At 39.4% G+C, this 18,849-nt stretch overlaps 4 protein-coding genes and 1 pseudogene across 9 annotated transcripts; 2 read left to right on the plus strand and 3 right to left on the minus strand.

Annotated features, from left to right (window-relative positions):
• The first annotated feature begins 325 nt into the window (after positions 1-325).
• LOC125216974 (auxin-responsive protein IAA28-like) lies at positions 326-1,536 on the plus strand. Its single transcript, XM_048118777.2, has 4 exons — positions 326-617; positions 715-929; positions 1,107-1,194; positions 1,284-1,536. Exons 1-4 carry the CDS (start codon positions 454-456, stop codon positions 1,366-1,368), a joined length of 552 nt encoding a protein of 183 aa, XP_047974734.1. The 5' UTR covers positions 326-453; the 3' UTR covers positions 1,369-1,536.
• A 393-nt stretch (positions 1,537-1,929) lies between these two features.
• Positions 1,930-5,643, minus strand: LOC125213429 (putative clathrin assembly protein At4g32285 pseudogene; annotated as a pseudogene). Of its 4 annotated transcripts, none has more exons than XR_016137052.1 (3): positions 5,316-5,643; positions 3,158-5,110; positions 1,930-1,946 (listed from the first exon to the last, which is right to left on the minus strand). The product of XR_016137052.1 is annotated as a putative clathrin assembly protein At4g32285 pseudogene, transcript variant X4 (transcript). The 4 variants fall into 4 exon arrangements; XR_016137051.1 differs by lacking the exon at positions 1,930-1,946 and adding an exon at positions 2,985-3,043; XR_016137050.1 differs by lacking the exon at positions 1,930-1,946 and having other exon boundaries at positions 2,985-5,105.
• A 1,587-nt stretch (positions 5,644-7,230) lies between these two features.
• Positions 7,231-8,585, minus strand: LOC125214714 (Core-2/I-branching beta-1,6-N-acetylglucosaminyltransferase family protein). Its single transcript, XM_048115844.2, has one exon. It carries the CDS (start codon positions 8,568-8,570, stop codon positions 7,353-7,355), a length of 1,218 nt encoding a protein of 405 aa, XP_047971801.2. The 5' UTR covers positions 8,571-8,585; the 3' UTR covers positions 7,231-7,352.
• Positions 8,586-11,749: 3,164 nt separating this feature from the next.
• Positions 11,750-14,964, plus strand: LOC125215942 (uncharacterized). Of its 2 annotated transcripts, XR_016137287.1 has the most exons (5): positions 11,750-11,988; positions 12,059-12,173; positions 12,270-12,384; positions 12,509-13,276; positions 14,001-14,964. XR_016137287.1 is itself a non-coding variant. In XM_048117529.2 (4 exons), the coding sequence occupies exons 1-4, from the start codon at positions 11,900-11,902 to the stop codon at positions 13,108-13,110; spliced, it is 921 nt and encodes a 306-aa protein (XP_047973486.1). In that variant the 5' UTR covers positions 11,750-11,899; the 3' UTR covers positions 13,111-13,471. The 2 variants fall into 2 exon arrangements, 1 of the variants encoding a protein (XP_047973486.1); XM_048117529.2 differs by lacking the exon at positions 14,001-14,964 and having other exon boundaries at positions 12,509-13,471.
• Positions 13,917-16,970, minus strand: LOC125215941 (uncharacterized). Its single transcript, XM_048117527.2, has 4 exons — positions 16,461-16,970; positions 16,221-16,376; positions 15,373-15,675; positions 13,917-14,903 (listed from the first exon to the last, which is right to left on the minus strand). The coding sequence occupies exons 1-4, from the start codon at positions 16,818-16,820 to the stop codon at positions 14,001-14,003; spliced, it is 1,722 nt and encodes a 573-aa protein (XP_047973484.1). The 5' UTR covers positions 16,821-16,970; the 3' UTR covers positions 13,917-14,000.
• Between the last annotated feature and the right edge of the window lie 1,879 nt (positions 16,971-18,849).

Here is an 18,849-nt window from a genome sequence, read left to right on the forward strand (position 1 = left end):
TTAAATATTTTTATATATTATACAAAATATTAGTAGTGATATTCAGTGATAAAATATAGTACTACCAATTATTTAACATAAGATATAAGATTTAGAATAGGAAATATGAAAAAAAGCCAAACATGTTCTTAAATACTAGAACATAATTATTTCTCAATTGTCGAATCACTACCCCTCTTTTGGCCTACCAAAAACTTTATTGTTATGTCCCTCCATCATTTTTTTTATGTTTCCAACCCCACCACATTTAGCTCTTTTTCGATCTAGGGTTTACATAGAAATTAAAATTAATGCGTGACATGTATCCTATATATAGAGAGAGCATAACATCCAAATCGAAATTGTGAAACTTAGATCTATATTAGTACATTCCATTTGATTAGTTGTACAATTGAAAGGCATTGATGGAACTCGAACTCGGGCTTGCTCTTCCCAACCACAACGCGAATAACAATGGATTCAAGATCGAAAAACGCAAGGAATATAGACAGAAACGGGTGTTTCTCGAAGATCATAGCGCCACCGGAGTTGAGGGCACGACTTTATCGTTGCTCTCATGGAGCGGCGTTGCAGAGATGGAGGACGGCGTCGGCCGCCCTCCAAAATATAGGAAACTCGTGCGGCTAATATTTTGTAACCTAGCTAAGTGATGCATTTCTTTTAATATTTCAATTTTTTTATTTATTCTCTTTTTTCTCTTCTTTCTATGAGTAGTGACGGTGTCCACCGAAGATTCGAGGGGTGGCCACCGACGGACTCGTCATCCCATCACCGTCGGTCACACATGACAACTACAGAGCAAGTTGAGAGAAAGTCGATGCACGTGAAGGTGAAGATGGAGGGCGTTGCCATAGGGCGGAAAGTCGATCTTAGGGATTTCGATTCCTATCATGATTTAACAAACACATTGATGGATATGTTTGCCAAATGTATGCCCTAATTTTTCTTTTCTACCTAACCGTCGCTTTTACACTCAAAATCCGTGGCAATGTTAACATTGCTACGAATTTTGGTCACCCAAATGTCAAATTTGGGATTGCGGCGGAATTTTATTCGTTGGTAACAATGTGTTCGATTTGACATTTTTCTTATGTACAAATGTGCAGATGGTAAAATTGAGAGTGGGGAAGAGTACACTTTATTGTACTTGGACAAAGAGGGAGATTGGATGTTAGTTGGAGATTTGGATTGGGAGTAAGTATATAATTAGTGTACTAGTTAATACTCCTATATAATTAATTTTCTTACAATAACATACTTAACTTTTTTAATATTAATTGCAGGGAATTTGTGGAATCTGTCAGACGTGTCGAGATACTAAAGAATGACAACAAAATGGGCTTTCGATTATTGTTGTCTAAGAATTAATACCATACGATGTGTATTGCTTGTATTTGTGAAGTATTTCATCGAAAAATTTGTATTTAAGAATTCAATTGTATAAGGAAGTGTAAAGAAATTGTATTCAAGAATTGTGTGTAATTACAAGTCACGTCCATAGAAAATGAAGGAATCGAATCAGTTTATTAGTCCATACTCAATTTTAGCCCTTACTAAATTGACAGAGGTTAGAGGGATTTAAGTGGCTAAACCTAAAGACAGAACAAAAAGAGAAATGAGTGCAAAAGATTGGTTTGAGAAAAAAAGGTCGAAAACCGAACTCAAATGGAATTCCTAATGGCAGACGAAGATTTTCCTTTAAAAATAACACAAAACGCAATGTAAATTCTGCTAGAAAAGACGTTCGGGCAGCTTATGCTAATGAAACTATCGGAATTTAAGGTACAAATTAATCAAGATATTCTCATATTCAGTTTATAGCAAGCCAAGAATTTCACCATTATTTCAGCTCGCAATATTGTGTGATTTGTGCGTTTTTTCTAGCTCCGTAGATCGCATTTTTGAGCTCCTCTTTCAGTTTCTTCATCTTTTTTGATAAATTTCTTCTGCATTTTGATTCTCCACATTTGTTAGTAAAGAGTGAAGTTCTCATCCTTGTTGAAATTTCTCATTTACTCGTAATAACGGTAGTCTGCAAAATTTCTTTACGACATTGGATTGTCATAGCCATTGGGCAATCAATTTTTTTAATCCAACTTTTTTATTAATCCAAATTGAAAGGCAATTCCTCCCACCCGATCAATAATCATAACTAAGCTTTTTTTGGAAAAAATAATCATAAATAAGCTAGCTAATGTTGACTAGTAAACCGTCCACACACCAAAAGCAATTCCACCAAAAACAGACTAAGCCTCTCACCTAAATTAAATTCACCAATTCAACGACAACGATGTTGCACTCTACAACTCAACCTGGATACCTTTTTCTCAAATCAATTTCCACTATTTCCAAATTTTCACGGCAAGATATGGTAGTCCAACTTTTTTGAATCTACTCCATTGACGCAGAATTCAATTTCCAACGAGACCGCGACAAAAAACACACTCTACCTCCGTCTACTACCAGTAATCTTGATAGTTGACGACACATGTTTAATGCAAAATTGGTAAAATACGAGATAAAAATAGAGAGAAGAAGTGATGGTGGCATTTTTAGTGGAAAATGAGACACTGCTCAATAAATAGAGAAACTTATCAAAAATAGAAGGCGATTAGAGATGGAGCTAGTAAAATAACTCCATTGAGTAAGTAAGACTAGACATGGTCACAAGCATAAAGCTTAGTCTGATAACCAGAAAAGAAAACATGACAAGATCATATCAATCTTCAACTTTGCTAGATTCTTTAGATGCTTCCAGAAATGAGAGAATCAGAATCTACATGAATGAAAATTTATCTAGAAAAAACTAATATTCCATACCCAAATTTGGATTATCACTGTATTAGCACACTTACTTAGTTACTCCTACTAAACAACCAAAATCCACCAAAGACAGACAATTTTGCAAGTAATGTCAGATCCAAATGGTTCTAAACAATATTGGTATCCCTACAAGTAGAAATAAGCCTAATCCAACATCTACATACACAAAATTATCATATTAGAAAGAAAAGAATAGGATTAGTAGTTCTAGAACAAGCACCTGCAATCCCAAATGAAATAATATTACAAAACAGAAATGCACAAATGCCAGCAAAATCACATCAAATACATTGAATATCACAAGATTTAAAATCTAACGTATAGGAAAATTTACCAAGAATCAGTAGGGTGTATAGTAGTAACCAGCAGGTGGCACTCCGACTCCGTTCACTGGTGGCATACCATATGGCATTGGAGGCTGTACGCCGGGAGCATGATATCCGCCTGCACCGATCTTGGCCAGGCTCGTCTGGCCTTGCATCCCGTCTCTGTGATACTGCTGCCACACCATCTGCTCCTGCACCAGCAGTTGCTGCTTCTTCTCCATGTCGGCCATCTGCACGTATGAAGGAGGCGCAATGCTTAAAGACGCAGCAAATGGATCCTGTCCCACGGTCTGGACTGTTCCATCGGGCGCAGGGAGTGCCAGGACTGGAGTTTTACTCGCTCCAGGACCTGGCAGCGCAACGCTGCTGGCACTGCCACCACTCAAGTGAGAAGTGCTCACATGCTGCTTAACCATTCCCTGGTCATACATGCCATTCAACAGCAACGGATCAAGTCCACCACCCATTGAAGCCTTTTGCTGAGACAAATGGCTAGCAGTTTCGACAAGAGCCAATTCCCAATCAGCCTTGCCCGTCTCTGCAGCCGGATTTTGCCAGGCGGAGGTCACCTCTGATTCCCCATTCGAATGGAATGCTTCCCACGAGCCATTCCCGTTGTTGGCCACCGGTCCAGCAAACAGTGCCAGAGCAAACTTATTCCCTTGATCATCAGCAGTCACTCCCTCATCCCTTAGATCCAGCAGATCGCCTTGAATGGCGGGCTTAGGAGGCTCAGGCTCAGGTTGTGGTGGGGGAGTAGGGTCCTCAGGAGGCGGCAGCGCCTTAATCTCTTGCACCGGCTCTTCCTCCACAGGAGGAGCCGGCAATGCCTCCACCTTCCTCTCTGGGCTCTTTGTCGCCTTAGCCCTGTCCCTCACAAATTCCTCCAAAGTCTCCAACAATTTGCCTGTAATTTTCTGAACTTCTGGAAACTCAGAAGACCTCGACACACCAATGTCCTTGCACCAGTTATAGAATCCGATCAATTCGTCTATCTGCTTTGCTGAGCTAGCATAAGCATCAAACGCCTTGACACAATCTTGATACTCCATATCAAAGAACTTGTCAAGAAGCACAGCCAAAACCTCACAGATATCAGCATACAGCTTGAAGCTCTCCTTAACAATAGCATACATTGCAACCAGAATCATCCTCTCATTCTTTGCCAAACCCGTAGGCCGGCAAGACAAAAACCGATCCAACAGCCTCTGCAAATGACTCATCTTCCCAAAGATCCTCTCGGGCGCCATATCCCTAAGAGGAGTAGCATCTTTCTTCGCCTGTGTCGACTCTCTCACATCACCAGACGACCTAGATCTGCGCATCCCATAGGGCTCCTCCCGATACTCGTGACTATACTCGTATCCATTACCCCTGTTTGATCCCGGTGGTGATCTATAGTTGTACCTATCATCTCTAGCCCCAGATCTCTCAATCTCACCACCATTCCCACTCTGCTTCCGCTCATAAATCATCATCTCCAGCCTCTGATCCAAGTACAGCGCGTAGGTTCTCACAAAAGCCGAGTGATCCCAAGAACTCGAGTGCGCCTCATCGCGAAAATCAGACATATTCAACAACCTAGTCCCCCTTCTAGTAGCATACATGATTTCCTGCTGGAAGACAGCATCTCCTTCATTGAGCAATCGATGAATAAGCATCAAACACTTGAGAGCCACAATCCAATCACGCGTTTTCCCCAACCTTCTAGACACAGCGACCACACAGGCGCTAACATACCCTCGGGAAAACGAGGTCAACTGGAGAATCTCCCTCAAATACTTCTCCGACGCCGGATCGTCGTCGTGGCTGGTGGCTTTGACTATGGCGACCTCCAGCTCCGGCGCCATGTTGCTCGCGACCTTAGCGATCCCGATGCTGGTCTGATCCTTCACCGCCCCGATCGCTTTCCGTATCGTGCTCGGCGCCATCGCTCTACCCGATCTCGCCGATACCCTACGCTAACAACACCATAAACACAAATTCAACGCAAAATCATACCCTACATCCCTCGATACACTCAATTCAGCTAAGAATCACAAAATTCCAGCAACTTAACCAACCAATTTCAATCAAAACAAATAAAAAAACTTAACAGTCAGCTCCATTTCAACGAAAACACAAACATCCGGCGATTAATTAACAAAAATCAAACAAATCATTCACCTTCCCAGAAAACGAGGAACTGGAGGCGCTGCAGCTGCAGTAGTGTGTGATTTGTGAAATTGCGGGTTTCTGGCGGACGATGCGGCGATTCTCTCTCTAGATTTGCTGCGAACTTGAGGAGAGAGAAAGGTATAAAAATGGAAAGAAGGGTAAAAACAATAAAAAAATTATAGGTAAAAGAAAAGGGAAAGGAGAATAGAAAGGTGGATTGAAATGGTGCGGTTAGATCCGGGAGAATCACGGCCGTCGATTTTGATCGGAAACAATATATTGAAGGAGGCGGTGGCACAGTTGGTGTGAGTTGCTGCTGGGTTGTCTCTACCACTTAATTCTTGATGTGTTGTTACATTTTTTTTTTAAAATAACTTTGTAAATTAATGTAATTTAATTTAATTACCTTCTAAAGGTCAATATTTTGTAAAGTAGATCTACAGATTTTAATGAAAGATTTGTTGAATTAGTAAATGGAAAATTTTACGTAATCTATTGTTTTCTTAAGATTATACTAGTAGTATAATTAACCTTCCTAATACGATATTCGTATATTTAATTGTATTTTGATGTAGTATATATGGAAATGATTGTCATTGATATTGTTGGTATGTTTACCATACAAATTTTGGATAATATGTCACGTCAGAGTCATCGTCGATATGACATTTCTGGGTGATTCATTAATTTTTATTTAATCTGATGCAAAACAGATAAGTATCGATCTCATAGTCATACTATATTACATTAGGACATATTACATACAAATACAATAATGGGAAGTGGAGTTTTTCATTTTCTTGGGTTCAAATTATACTCTCTTCGTCTCATTAACTATGCAACATTTTAGAATCGGCACGAATTTTTATGTAGTGTTGTTTCATAAGTTAATGAAGAGAGAGAAAAGAAAGAAAGATAAAAAAGTAGAGATAGAGATATTTCCATTTTAGGCAAGGTTTCATTTTTAATGGGACAAACTAAAAAGGAAAACGTTTCATTTCTAATGGGACAGAGGAAGTATTATTCTTTAGAAGATTTTCTGTCTTGATATTAAAGGGTAATCTCATAAGATTAATTTAACAAAGATAATCTCGTAAGATTAATTTAATTTTACTAAAGACGAGCTTGAAACACCTGTGATTGTAATCAAATAAAATAAATCAATCAAAATATTAAAAATAATTGTCCATTCATAACTCAAACTTTCGAGTTATTAATTAGGTAAAAATATCTTACTATCAATTGACTACCATTTGTATTTCGGTCGCAACTAACCCGCACAAAAAGTTAATGATATATGAATCAATTTTTTTATATTAATTTTATAATAAAATAAGTTAATGATATATGAATCAATTTTTTTATATTAATTTTATAATAAAATATGAGTGAATTGAATTAGTGAAATGTGAAATCTAGTGAAATATAACTTTATTGCGGGATGAACCAAAATAATAAAATGTGACTCTTATAGTAGAACGGATAAAGTATTATTACACACCTCATCAACGCTTAAGCTCGTGCGTTTCTAACACATTAGAAAAAAAAGCCATTATCCACCTCACACATGACACATGATTTGAGTCACAATAAGTTGTACCCATAATCATGGACCATCTTTAACAACGGCCCATATCTTGGTTTTAGACATTATATTGAGATATTATTCTTACCATAACTTTAAATTGGCCCAATCAAACAAAACCTATGAAACCCAACTTTTTATCTCGAACCAAACCACATATAGTCAAAGACTTCAACCCCCTTTTCTAAAGTAGTAGTATCAATCCTTCTATAATCAAAATTCATAAACACTTTAACCCCTTTTTCTAAAGTACAATTTCTTTAACATAAAACTATCCCACTAAATGGCAAAAAAGAATCAATCTAGCAAAATTTGAGAGAATAGAAAGGGAAAGATCGGTTGGAAACAAAAGCACGGGTTTTTCCCGCCTTTTCGCTTTATTAATTTCATTTCACACTATACTTTATATTCTACACTTCATCACTATCATCATTACAAAATTTTATTTAAAAAAAAAAAAATCAATCTTTAAAAATAACATCATTCGCAATCTCCAGCAACCGGTGCAGTGCACCGGGCGAGAACTTCCTCGCAAACAGAAACGGATCGTGCCTCCTCCGCCTGTCACCCGCCACAACCGTCACAGACGAATTAGAGCCGTCCGATCTGACCTCCTCGTCACCGTACCTGGGCCTGCTCCTGCGGAGGGCCCTGATCAGCTCGGGGCCCACCTCATCCGCCACGTAGGTCCGCGGATGCCCCCCTCTGCTCCCCCTCCAGTCCACGTGCGTGAGGGTGCAGGGCGTGCACCCGCGCGGGTCCACCATGCTCAGCAGCGTAGGGAAGTAGTGCTCCTCCGGGTAACACGTGTCGTCGCGCAGGCACGCCACCTGGAACTTCGCCCAAAGCCTCTTGTCACGGACAATCACCCTCGCATGCTTCCTCTTCACCGCCCAGAACTGGGACCCAATCCGGAAATCGCCGAACCCCACCTCCGGCAGCATCGCGTGCTCCCCACGCGCCGCCCATCTCTCCCACGCGCCGGGCTCGTTCGATAAAATTTCGACGAAGCTCCGCCGCGACTTCGTGAGTACCCGATACGTGTAGCCGAAGGAGTGGAGGGGAACACACGAAGGCGAGAGGAGGGCGAACACCGCGTTCGCCCCGTCGTCGAGGAGCGCGTGGGCGAGGAGCCTCCGCGCCGCGGCGATCAGCGTCGGGGTGTTGCGGCGCGTGGGCCTCGACGGGACGGTCCTGTTCGCGAACGCGCCGCCGGAGGGGACCGCGAAGTCGGCGGCGGCGTGGATGTATATGTTGTACCGCTCCGCGGCGGCGCGTGAGAAGAATTGCTCCCACAGCGGCGCGTGGGGTAGGGAGGTGGTGGCGAGGAACATGAATGCGAGCTTCTTGACGGGTCTCGGGCTCGGGTCGACCCGGGAAGCGAGGTTGAGTAGTATTTGATCTTCGGCTTCATCCGCCGCCGCCGCCGCCGCCGTGGCGGCGGCGGCGGCGGTGAGATTCTTGATTTTGGGGTGTGGAAGTGTTTTCCTTGCTTGGCTTGTATTAGTGGTGTGGTTGGTGAAGGGGGGTGGTATAGTGAAGGGGAGTGGGGAAGTGGCGGCGCCGCCGGAAACGGCGGCGGAGGTGGTGGCGGAGGGGGCGGTGAAAGTGAAGATGACGGCGAGGGGGAGGCAGAGGAGGATGGCGCAGAGGAGGGAGAGGGGGGTGGGGGGCAGCATTGCTACTATAGGGGTGTGGGGGTGGGGGTGTTTTTATTTTTTATATGTGATGGAAAATTAAATTAAATTAAATTAAATAACTAGAAATGAATGATAATAATTACAAGCGGCCAAGATGAGTTTGTGTACAAAAAGGCATTAATGGAAATAGACTAGTATTGATTTAATTTGGGGGGGTAGATTGGGTTTTGGGATTTTGTGTTTAGTGTGTGGTGATTGCTATTAAATGGATCTTTTATTGGTGTGGAAAGTAAAATGATGTAATATGATGGATAATGATGTAGATATTAAATAGAAATGAGGGTTCAAGTTGTATAGCATTTTGTGGTGGGGAGAGACAAATGGCTTACATGCATGAAATTGTGTTGTGTATAATGATAGTGAAACATTTAAATTGTGTGGGGTCACGAGCAAATGGATATAGTTTCTCTTTTGTGCGCTTTTTTGTATATGGATTAGTTTAAATCGTGATGAAGTGGAGAAAAGCATGTCTATAGCATATCAAGTGTCATGCTATTTTGTGTACAGTATGTAGTAGTGATTTTTTAAATAAAGATTTATTCGCTTCCACCGTATTTTTTATCAGAAAATTGAATTTAATTGGGATATATAAATAAAAATAATGTTAAATGTTGTGTATATTTGTTGATGATGATTTTAACGAAGAATGCCCCATATTGTGTTACTAATTGGGCTCGAAAAATAATCGATCATTAAATAACTAGTACGGAGTACTTTTAATAGGGTCCTATTCTCATGGTTTTAGTACTTTAATCCAAAATCAAACTAAATTTCCACCCTTGGATTTTAAAATGAGTGGATGAAATTAAAAGCTCACAAATCTCAATAAATAATAAACAAAATATCAACAAAAGGGTAATATCGTCATTATGTTATCATATGATAATTTTCGTGGATATTTTTTTATATCAACATTGTGTATTACAAATATCAACAATATTACATTAGAATATCAACAATATTACATTAGTTAATTATATTACATTGAGATTGGACATGCATAATATTGAGATTTTGCCTACAATATATTGAGAATTTTTGTTGCATTTGTTGATAAAAGCTGCTTATCAACATGTACGAAAATTGAAATATAATTTATCAAATTTCATCACCCGAACATCGTCGGAACATATGCAATTGAGATCTCGTTGGAATCCTTATTAAATTATCTTTAATTTAATATATTTTTTGCTAAAAAACAATTTAAATTGAGAAAGTTACGTAAATTTAAAGATTTGAAATGATTTTGAAGAAAGAGAAAGTAGTTAATTATAATTACTACATATAGGATTTGACATTAATACCCTTTAATTTAATTAATAATTACTCCCTCCGTTCCATAAAAGTTGAGACAAAACTTTTGTGCACGGAGATTAAGAATTTATATTAAATAAATAGGAGAGATAAAAAAAGTAGGAAAGATAAGAGAGAGTAAAGTAAATGATGGAATAAAATAAGAGTGATTAGATGTTTTGTCTTTAGTTAAAAAAGGAAATGACTCAACTTTGTTGGGACGGACTAAAAAGGAATACGACTCAACTTTTATGGGACGGAGGGAGTATTTAAATTAAAAATATATTACACTTGGCATTATATCAACCACAAGATCTTCTAATCTTATGGTTAAAAATTGGTTTCAATTTTAGATTACTAATTACTCCATCCGTCCGCGAATAAGAGTCTCGTTTTTCCATTTTAGTCCGTTTGCGAATAAGAGTCCCGGTTCACTTTTACCATAAATGGTAATAGAGTCTCACCTTCCACTAACTCATTGCACTCACATTTCATTTAAAACTAATATATACAAGTGGAACCTCTATTCCACTAATTTTTTTCCATCACTTTTCTTAACATTTCTTAAAACTCGTGCCGCCCATGACATGAGACTCTTAATGACGAACGGAGAGAATAGTTAGCAATTGATCACCTCCCAAATACAAAAGTGTAAGTATAAAATTAGAATACCAACTCATAAAATATAAACATATTCAATACTATTGCTTGATGCTCAACTGTTCCACTAGCTACTGATAGATTTAATTAAAGACAGTGAAATTTGACTATTCTATAGATTGGCAAGTCTAATAGTATATCAATTTAATTGAGGTAACATACATACCTATATTATATATCTCCGCCTAAGGCATTAATTACCTTCTAATTTTATCACTTACCCCCTCCGTTCCACATAATTTAACAAAGTATTTCATTTTGGATCATCCCACATAATTTGTCCTATGTTACTTTTACTGTTTTTGAGTAGTGAACTTCATATTTCACTAACTCATTCCTACTCACATTTTATTATAAAACTAATACTTTAAAACTAGACCCACATCCCACCAACTTTTTCAATTCACTTTCCATTACATTTATTAAAACTCGTGCGGATCAAAGTGTCTCAAATTATATGGGACGGTGGATGTATTTCAATTGTAAATAGTTGCTTATCATTGACTGGAATCCAACTTAAAAGTATGGCCGATAGTTTATTGATGAATCACAAACTTAGTTTTTAAGCTGTTTTTCTATTTTTCTTGCAACTTTATCCTCTGGATGGAACGAACTACGTTATCTTTGTGGGCGTAGAGTGTTAAGTTAGAGATGTTTAAGTCATTACAACTGCGTTGTAAGAATTGTTATTGCGGCGCTGAAAGCAAAATGTCACCTTAACTTGCTACAATGACATTAGTTAGTCATAAATTGATAGTCACGTGAAAAAAATCAGAACACATTAGTGAAGGAGTCATAAATATTTTGTTGGGACATAAGTTTTTTTCTTAAAGAAGATCAATAATGGAATCATGCCCTCAACTAATAATATTAACGAGTTCTAATTTCACCAACGAACCCGAACCCAAGAGCGTGATCGTGGGTTTCGGGCGAGACAGGGGTACCAACAGTGACAAAATATGAAGATCTTTGAAACTGGGAAGCTGGCATCTGGCGCTATGGGGGACACACACCACTGCTTCACTTCTTCCAAATTAATGATTATCTAAAACTTTAAATAAAACCCATGATAAAAAGATTCAATTTTGTTGCCAAAAAAATGATTAAAAAAGGGGTCCTTGATTGAAATCCCATGAGGTAATGGGCCAGAATTTCTCCATCAACTTTTAATTTTTAAGTTTACTATTTTTTGGGGGGTCACTCTTTGAACCCTGTGGCCTGTGGTCTTTTTTCCCCACATACATCCATTTTCTCTTCCCCAAATGCAGCAAAAGAAAGCCCTCTTTTTTGTAGGTGTTTTCTCCCCACCATCATCCACCACTCATCTTTCTCTCTCTTGATTCCTGGAAGGAAGAATGCCAAGACCCTATGAGTGTGTGAGAAGGGCTTGGCACAGTGATAGGCACCACCCCATCAGGGGCTCTCTCATTCAAGAAATTTTCAGGTACTTTCACTGTGTGTGTGTGTGTGTGTGTGTTTTGGAGGTGTTCTTGAAGTGGGATGTGTTTATGTAGGATTGTGAATGAGGTCCATTGTTTAGCTACTAAGAAGAATAGGGAGTGGCAAGAGAAACTCCCCATTGTTGTTTTGAAAGCTGAAGAAATCATGTATTCTAAAGCAAACTCTAAGGTAGGTTTATTTATGGCTTAGCTGAAAATCTCCTTTGATTTCATCCAAGATTTCTTTTTTATGATGCTCCCACTTCATTTTTTGATATTGGGTTAGGCTGAGTATTCTGATCTTGATACACTTTGGGAAAGAGTAAGTGATGCCATTGACACCATAATCAGAAGAGATGAGACCTCTGAAACTGGGGAATTCTTGCACTCTTGTATTGAAGGTGTGTGTGCTAACTAGTAACATTCTCTTTCTATGTATGCCAAGGTTGTTTTTAACTTGGGTATTCAAGAAAATCTTGCTAAAAATGTACTCATATAGTATTTGTTTGTCTCTGTTATGACTAGCTGCATTGCATTTGGGTTGCACTCCTAGGAGATCATCGAGAAGCCAACGTAGCGGTTCGCCTAGATGCTACCTAAGGCCGGATAATGTAGAGGGTGGTTTTGTTTCTCACACCAATTTGAGCTCTGAGATTTATAGGAAATTTGCTAAGATTAGCCCCCTCATCCTCCATTGCCCACACTACTCAACACTCGATGCCAAGAATCCCTCACCTTCGTGCATCAAGGGTCGCGGTTGTAGTTTTCAATCAAGAAATCCCAGTCATGTCAAAAAAACTGTCTTGCTGCCCAACAATGACCAAGCTTCTAACTCGTCGAACCTATGGCATGTGTTTCCTTTGCACTATGGTGATGGTCTTGAGCCTTCGAAAGCTTCATTTCCCAATCCCCAACTCGTGGATAGTGATAAAATTGGTCCCCAACGAAGTTACCCCGCCTTAACTTGGGATGCTAATTGTACATCCAATCATGAAGAAATAGAGCAGCAGGTCGGCTGCGACTTAACATTGCGGCTGGGTTCTCTAGTAGCTCCTCATGCTAGTATTGAGAACAGTTGTCCTCTACGAGTGCAATATGGCAATAGGAGCACTGTGGATCGGATCTAATCCAAGAGCCGTCGTCTCAAGGATTGAACCACGATCTGTGAAGCAGGCTTGTTTTGATGTGAATAATATGCTGACATTGTACAGTGGGGAATGGTTTGTTATTATCAGCTCTTTTCGTTGATGATTATCTCCGTTGCTTTTGTAACTAAAAGTCTGCCTTCATCAGGTACATTCTAGGTTGGTTAGTTTGTGCATCAAATATGTGAATTGCTTGTTCATAGTGATTTCTAGTTAGAAGGATTCACTCAGATTGATCGTTAGTTTCTGTTAGCTCGTAGATTTGCCAAAAAAGCTCGATTTGTAACTTATCTACAATAGTTTTTTGCTCTGCCTGGAATGGACATCTTTTATAAGCAGGCTACACGAAGAGGCTAATGACATTCCATTCGTTTCATTAAGAGCCGAGTTTGATCGACATTCCATTTATATTCTGAATTATGCTTTATTAGGTTATAAATCATGTTTTCGTTATTTTGTGTGGATCATGTTGATAGAAGTGGATACATTGTGGGTCTACTGTCGACGAAATTTACTAATCATTGTTCTTGTTTATCATTTTACTTGGGAACGAGAGAGCGACAGGTCGTAATCCTTTGGCCCTATCGCTCTTTGGATGTTCCCGGGGGGACTAAAACGACCCTTTTCGAGTTCCACAAGAGAAAAAAGGCTGTATTTGCCATCATTTAAAGTGTGTCCCGTTGTCTATAGCTTTGGCAGCACTGGTTATGAGTTTGTAGGTCCATAGCATCTTTCTTTTTTGCTAGTGACTGCCCGGCTTCTATCGATGTTCGATTGAACAAATCGTCTTCAAACTTTAAGACATGAATCCTTTATTGCTTTCTTGATTGAGTATTACATGAGTATGTTTTATTGTAAACATGAATTTACAGTCAATCGGAGGAAGGAGACGATGTCGATGTGGTTAGGGAAGACAGGGGAGACGGCGTCGAGGAGGATGAGGCCGGAGAGATCAAGCAGCTGTAGTTGAACTCTATCTGCAGCCGTTGATGGAGACAGAAGTAAGAGACGGTGCTCTTCTTCTCCTCCTCCTCGAGCTCCTTCAACGGTATGGCTGCGAGAAATCTCTTTATGAACTCTCTGCAGCATTCTTTCCCACTGCATATCACCTCGCTCTCTGCTGTTTCGGCCGCCGGCTTATGCACCTGAATCACGGCCTTTTCGTCGAACCTTATCATGTATGCCTGGTTGCACCCCTCGTAGAGCCGCTCCCCCAGCGTGTCGATGATGTAATACGCGTCCGCCTCGACTTTCAGCACGAAGAAATGGTCGTTCCAGCTCACGATGTAGATCCTCGGCGCCGTGTCTCCGCCGCCGCCGCCGCGGATCTCGTCCCATAAGTCGTCGAACGACATGGCCCCCTTCAGCGAGTCGAACGCCTCGGCCCCGAAGAACCCGACGAACGACTCGTTGCGGGAGATGGACACGGGCCGGATGTCGGCCCTGAGGACGGTCTCGAGGTCGAAGTGCTTGTTCGGGAAGTCCTTGACGTAGGCGGCGTCCTCGCACAGCTTCCGCCACTCCGACGAGCCCTGCATTATGAGGTCATCCAGCTCCGATCGCCTTGGCATGGCGTTCGGGTTCGAGTGGAGCCAGTGGGATATCACGGCCACTAGGGCTGTGCAGGCGCTCGCCCCGGCCGCCTTGTTGCTCCGTTGGTCGAACGAGGCGAAGAAAAACGGAGCCTTGAGCTGTGCTTGACCATCTCTGCTCATCAACTCCTTGTCTTCCCATTCACAAACTGTGTCTGCTGTTTCTGAACTGCCATCTTCTTTCTGCAAGAAAATAGATGCAATTTAAATTCAAACAAAAAAATTATAGATTTCATTCTAACTAGTCCCACTAAAAATAACATATTTCTAAAAAAATATACTTTCTTCATTTTATTATCTGTCCATTTAACACACTAAACAACACCTTATCAAATTGTGTGTTAACAAGAAATGGTCGCTTTGACTGAGATGAAAGCAATGGATAAAGTACTATTGGTAGTATTTTGTGACCACACACAGTCCATTTGCATAAAAGTCAATACTCTTACATAGAAAAGGTCAATATCAGACAAAGTGGATTTAATCAAACAAATTATGTAATATCAAGTGAAACAAGATCAGACAAGAACTATATGATATTTTTACCAAGTCATATAGTCAAATACACTAAGACATATAATCTATTTGAATGTCAACAAACTACAACATTTTTAATAAGGAAAACATAGAAGAAAGTATAGAAATATTTAACCTGCAATGAGTTTGTTGAAGAAAGGCTAGCTGAGTGAACCCTGGTCTCCTCTTTAGTCTTGGCTCGTTTGAAACTGAATCGTCGGCTCTTCCAACTAAACCATCGGTCTTTTTTGTCGGGCTCCGAGGTCCTCAACTCCGGCACACCCGGCTCGTCCAAACACGCCTCTTCTAGGCTCAACGATCTCCTCCTTGACTTGTCTCTAATCTCATCAACAGATGAACATTTCGAATCGATGGATTTCGATCGGCTCGGTGCCGCTGAATTATGGGATACTCTGATTTCAACACATTTGAACACCATCTAACACATTGATAATATTATAGTAATTACAATTTTAGTCAAATATCTAATCTCATCTAGCTAGGTAGGTAATAACTCAAATCATTTAATAATTCCACACCTTTTCAAACTAGGACGTTAGTACTCGTGTGACAAAATCTAAATTGGTGGATATTTCTAAAGTGTTCATACTTAATCAAAAACAAAGACTAGTTAACTGCTCCACCCAATTTAAAATATTTTCTTAAGCATTCAAAACAAGTGGTCTAATCAACCAATTATTTTATAAAATGACTCCTATTAATCATTATAATCAATTCCATCAAACCAAAATTTCTATATCTAGTAGTACACCATGTTCACATGCAACACAAGTTTGGCTCATTTCCACTATTTACATTAAATTCTTCACCAAATTGTTAGTTAAATGACAACAAAATTGATCATTACATAAAAATTTGTGGTCGCAGCATTACTTAATACGCAAGTTTTTAGACAACTCTGATCAATAAAAAACGGCAAATCACCAGAATAATCACGAAATTTCACTATTAAACAATATTTACCGTGAGGGCAGCTTCTCTAGCAATTCCATCAATTTGCAAATTTAGATGAAGCTTCTCTTCAATCGAAGAACTCTCCATTTTCGAAACAATTTCGGTTATGTTAATCGAAACTCCTCCGATCACCGCCATTTTCGCCTTCGAATCGGCCTTCTCCCCCTGTCCCAATTAAAACCGTCATTTTTTTATATTATAATCAATAGCCTGCAAACCACACACGAAAAAATTAATTAAACAACTTACGCAAATAACACTAAAGGCGACCTCCCACGGCCCGAATTTCTTATCCGAGGCAATCGAGAAACAGCACGTGTTCTCGAACCACGGATCCTCGTCCCATTCGACGATCCCTCCGCCTTTCCTCATTCCCCGATTGCTCGACCGCTCGACCTTTTTCCGGGGCTGAAACGGCGCCATCAGCGGCAGAAACTTCGGCTCCCCCTTCCATTTGATTCTGATCGCCACGAATTTCTGCGCCGCCGCGCCGTCTTCGTCGTCGCCGCCGCCGTCCTCCGCCATGACCTCGAGCCTCATCAGCCGCATCGCCACCGCGAACTTCCTCGCCGGCGGCCACGGCGACCACTTCCTCATCTTCACCGCCATCGCGAAATCAAATTGATCGAATGATTTGTCGATTTCTCTGATTGATTTATTCTCTCCGATTTAATTTTTAAGGAAAGGAAGGAAACGGAAATGATTATTTATTTCAGGAAATGGGGATTTTACGAAGAAAAAAAACAGAGCGGAGCAACCGTTTACAAAATTTGAAGGCGACGACGGGGCCAATGGGGAGGCGCCACGTGGAAAGTCGTACCTAGGGAGGAACAGGGTGTGACGTGGCGCGAGGTGGTTGGACGGGTGTCGAGATACGGAGTTTGTCGGGATCGTTTGGGGGGCCAATGGCGTCGCGCCAAGTGGACGCGGGGAAGGAATTTCGGCACGTGGTGTAGGCGTGGAATACGGGTAAATATAGATACGCGTATTTGGCGGTATAGTGTACGTATTTTTTTTTAGAGTATGTGAAATTTAATTTTTTGGTTAGCTTTGTAAGAAAGGAAGTTGAAAGGGAAAAAAGTTGGTATAGTATCAAAATACAAATTTTGGATTTGTGTGACGACATAAAATTCTTTTTTAGGTGGATTCCGTGTAGTATGCTTAACACGTATGGTGAAATAAATCTATTCTAGAAGAAATAGCTTAGCGTAGATGATTTGTATGTACAAAATCATATATCCATTATCTTATCCTAATTTTCATATCAAATTGTTAGTAAATCAACTCAAATAATTATATTGCTGCGTAATTCGCTATTCCGATACATGATATTTCAATTATCTTAATTGATCTCATATCGGTATTTACTATTTACATTAAATTATTAATATTTAACACCAAATTGAAAATTCTACAAATCCACTAACATAATATATTCACCATCTTAATTGATTTTACAAATCTATTTATGCCGAATTCATATAGACGAACAATTTAATAAACTCGTTGACTTATAGTAATACGTATGTTGATGAATATATTGATGTTTGATGTTATTATCTAATAATCTATATTGGATATTGATATACATTCCCTTGACAATATTGATAATCATAAATGTTTGTATATTAAAATACGCAAAATTGTAAACTTTTACACATTTATTCTTGTGTTAACATTTTATGTGCTATATGGGACATTCACAAGAAAATCTTATTCTTTCATTTTTAGATTCATCGATCCATATTTGGTATTATTACTCCATAAAAATTAGTCATATGAATGGACATCACAGTATTAACAAAAAATTGCGTACAACATGAGAGAGAAAGAGAAAAGAAGGATATAATAGTGTTAATAATTTGAGAAAAACTTTTTATTTTTGGATGGAACTTTTTTTTTTTTAACAATGCATAGCGAGATTCACTCTTATTTAAAAGAAAATTTCAGACTAATGTTCGTTGAACAATCCAAAATGTAAAAATACGATTATTGGTTGTGAACGTGGAATTCTAGAGTAATTGTTAGTAGTGATATGTTTTGATTTTATAATATTGGGTCTCTTATGGTTGATAATTTTTGATTGGTTGTATATAATTGGGGTTTATGAAACTACATCTAAGGTCTATAACTAATTGAACCAAATTAGGACTAATGTAGGATAACACTTTTGTGATATATTTTGTACTATCAATAAAAATGGGCCTATAAATTTTGAAAAGGCCTATTCAAACATGTTCAACTTGAATTTTAGCCCAACAAAATAATCCTGGTGACTATGCCCTCGAGATGAAGGTTTAGACTGCGTTGAGAGCTGGGAATTGTTCGTGAAGAAGGTATTCATCCACACCAAACACTCACAGCCCCAACGTCCTGAAGAACTTGAGCCCATCGGCCGAGAAATAGTGGAGAAGTTGAATCATCACCAAGTCAATGTGGGACAAGATTTAAGAGTTTTAACAAACAATTTGCAGTTAAGTTACCGAAACTTGTTGTAAGAGTTTTCCGAGAAGTATGTTTGGAGAAAGCGAAAGAGGAGTTAGGGTTTGTGTTTTCTTGCAGCTACTTCTATATCATTGTTCGTTTACTATTCAAGATTATATAGGTGACATATACTATACCCTAATCATTTTTTTTT

The sequence above is a fragment of the Salvia hispanica genome, chromosome 3 (genome assembly GCF_029641045.1).
Source record: "Salvia hispanica isolate PSC_SH4W2 chromosome 3, Shi_PSC_v1, whole genome shotgun sequence".
In the NCBI taxonomy this organism is placed as follows: domain Eukaryota; kingdom Viridiplantae; phylum Streptophyta; class Magnoliopsida; order Lamiales; family Lamiaceae; genus Salvia; species Salvia hispanica.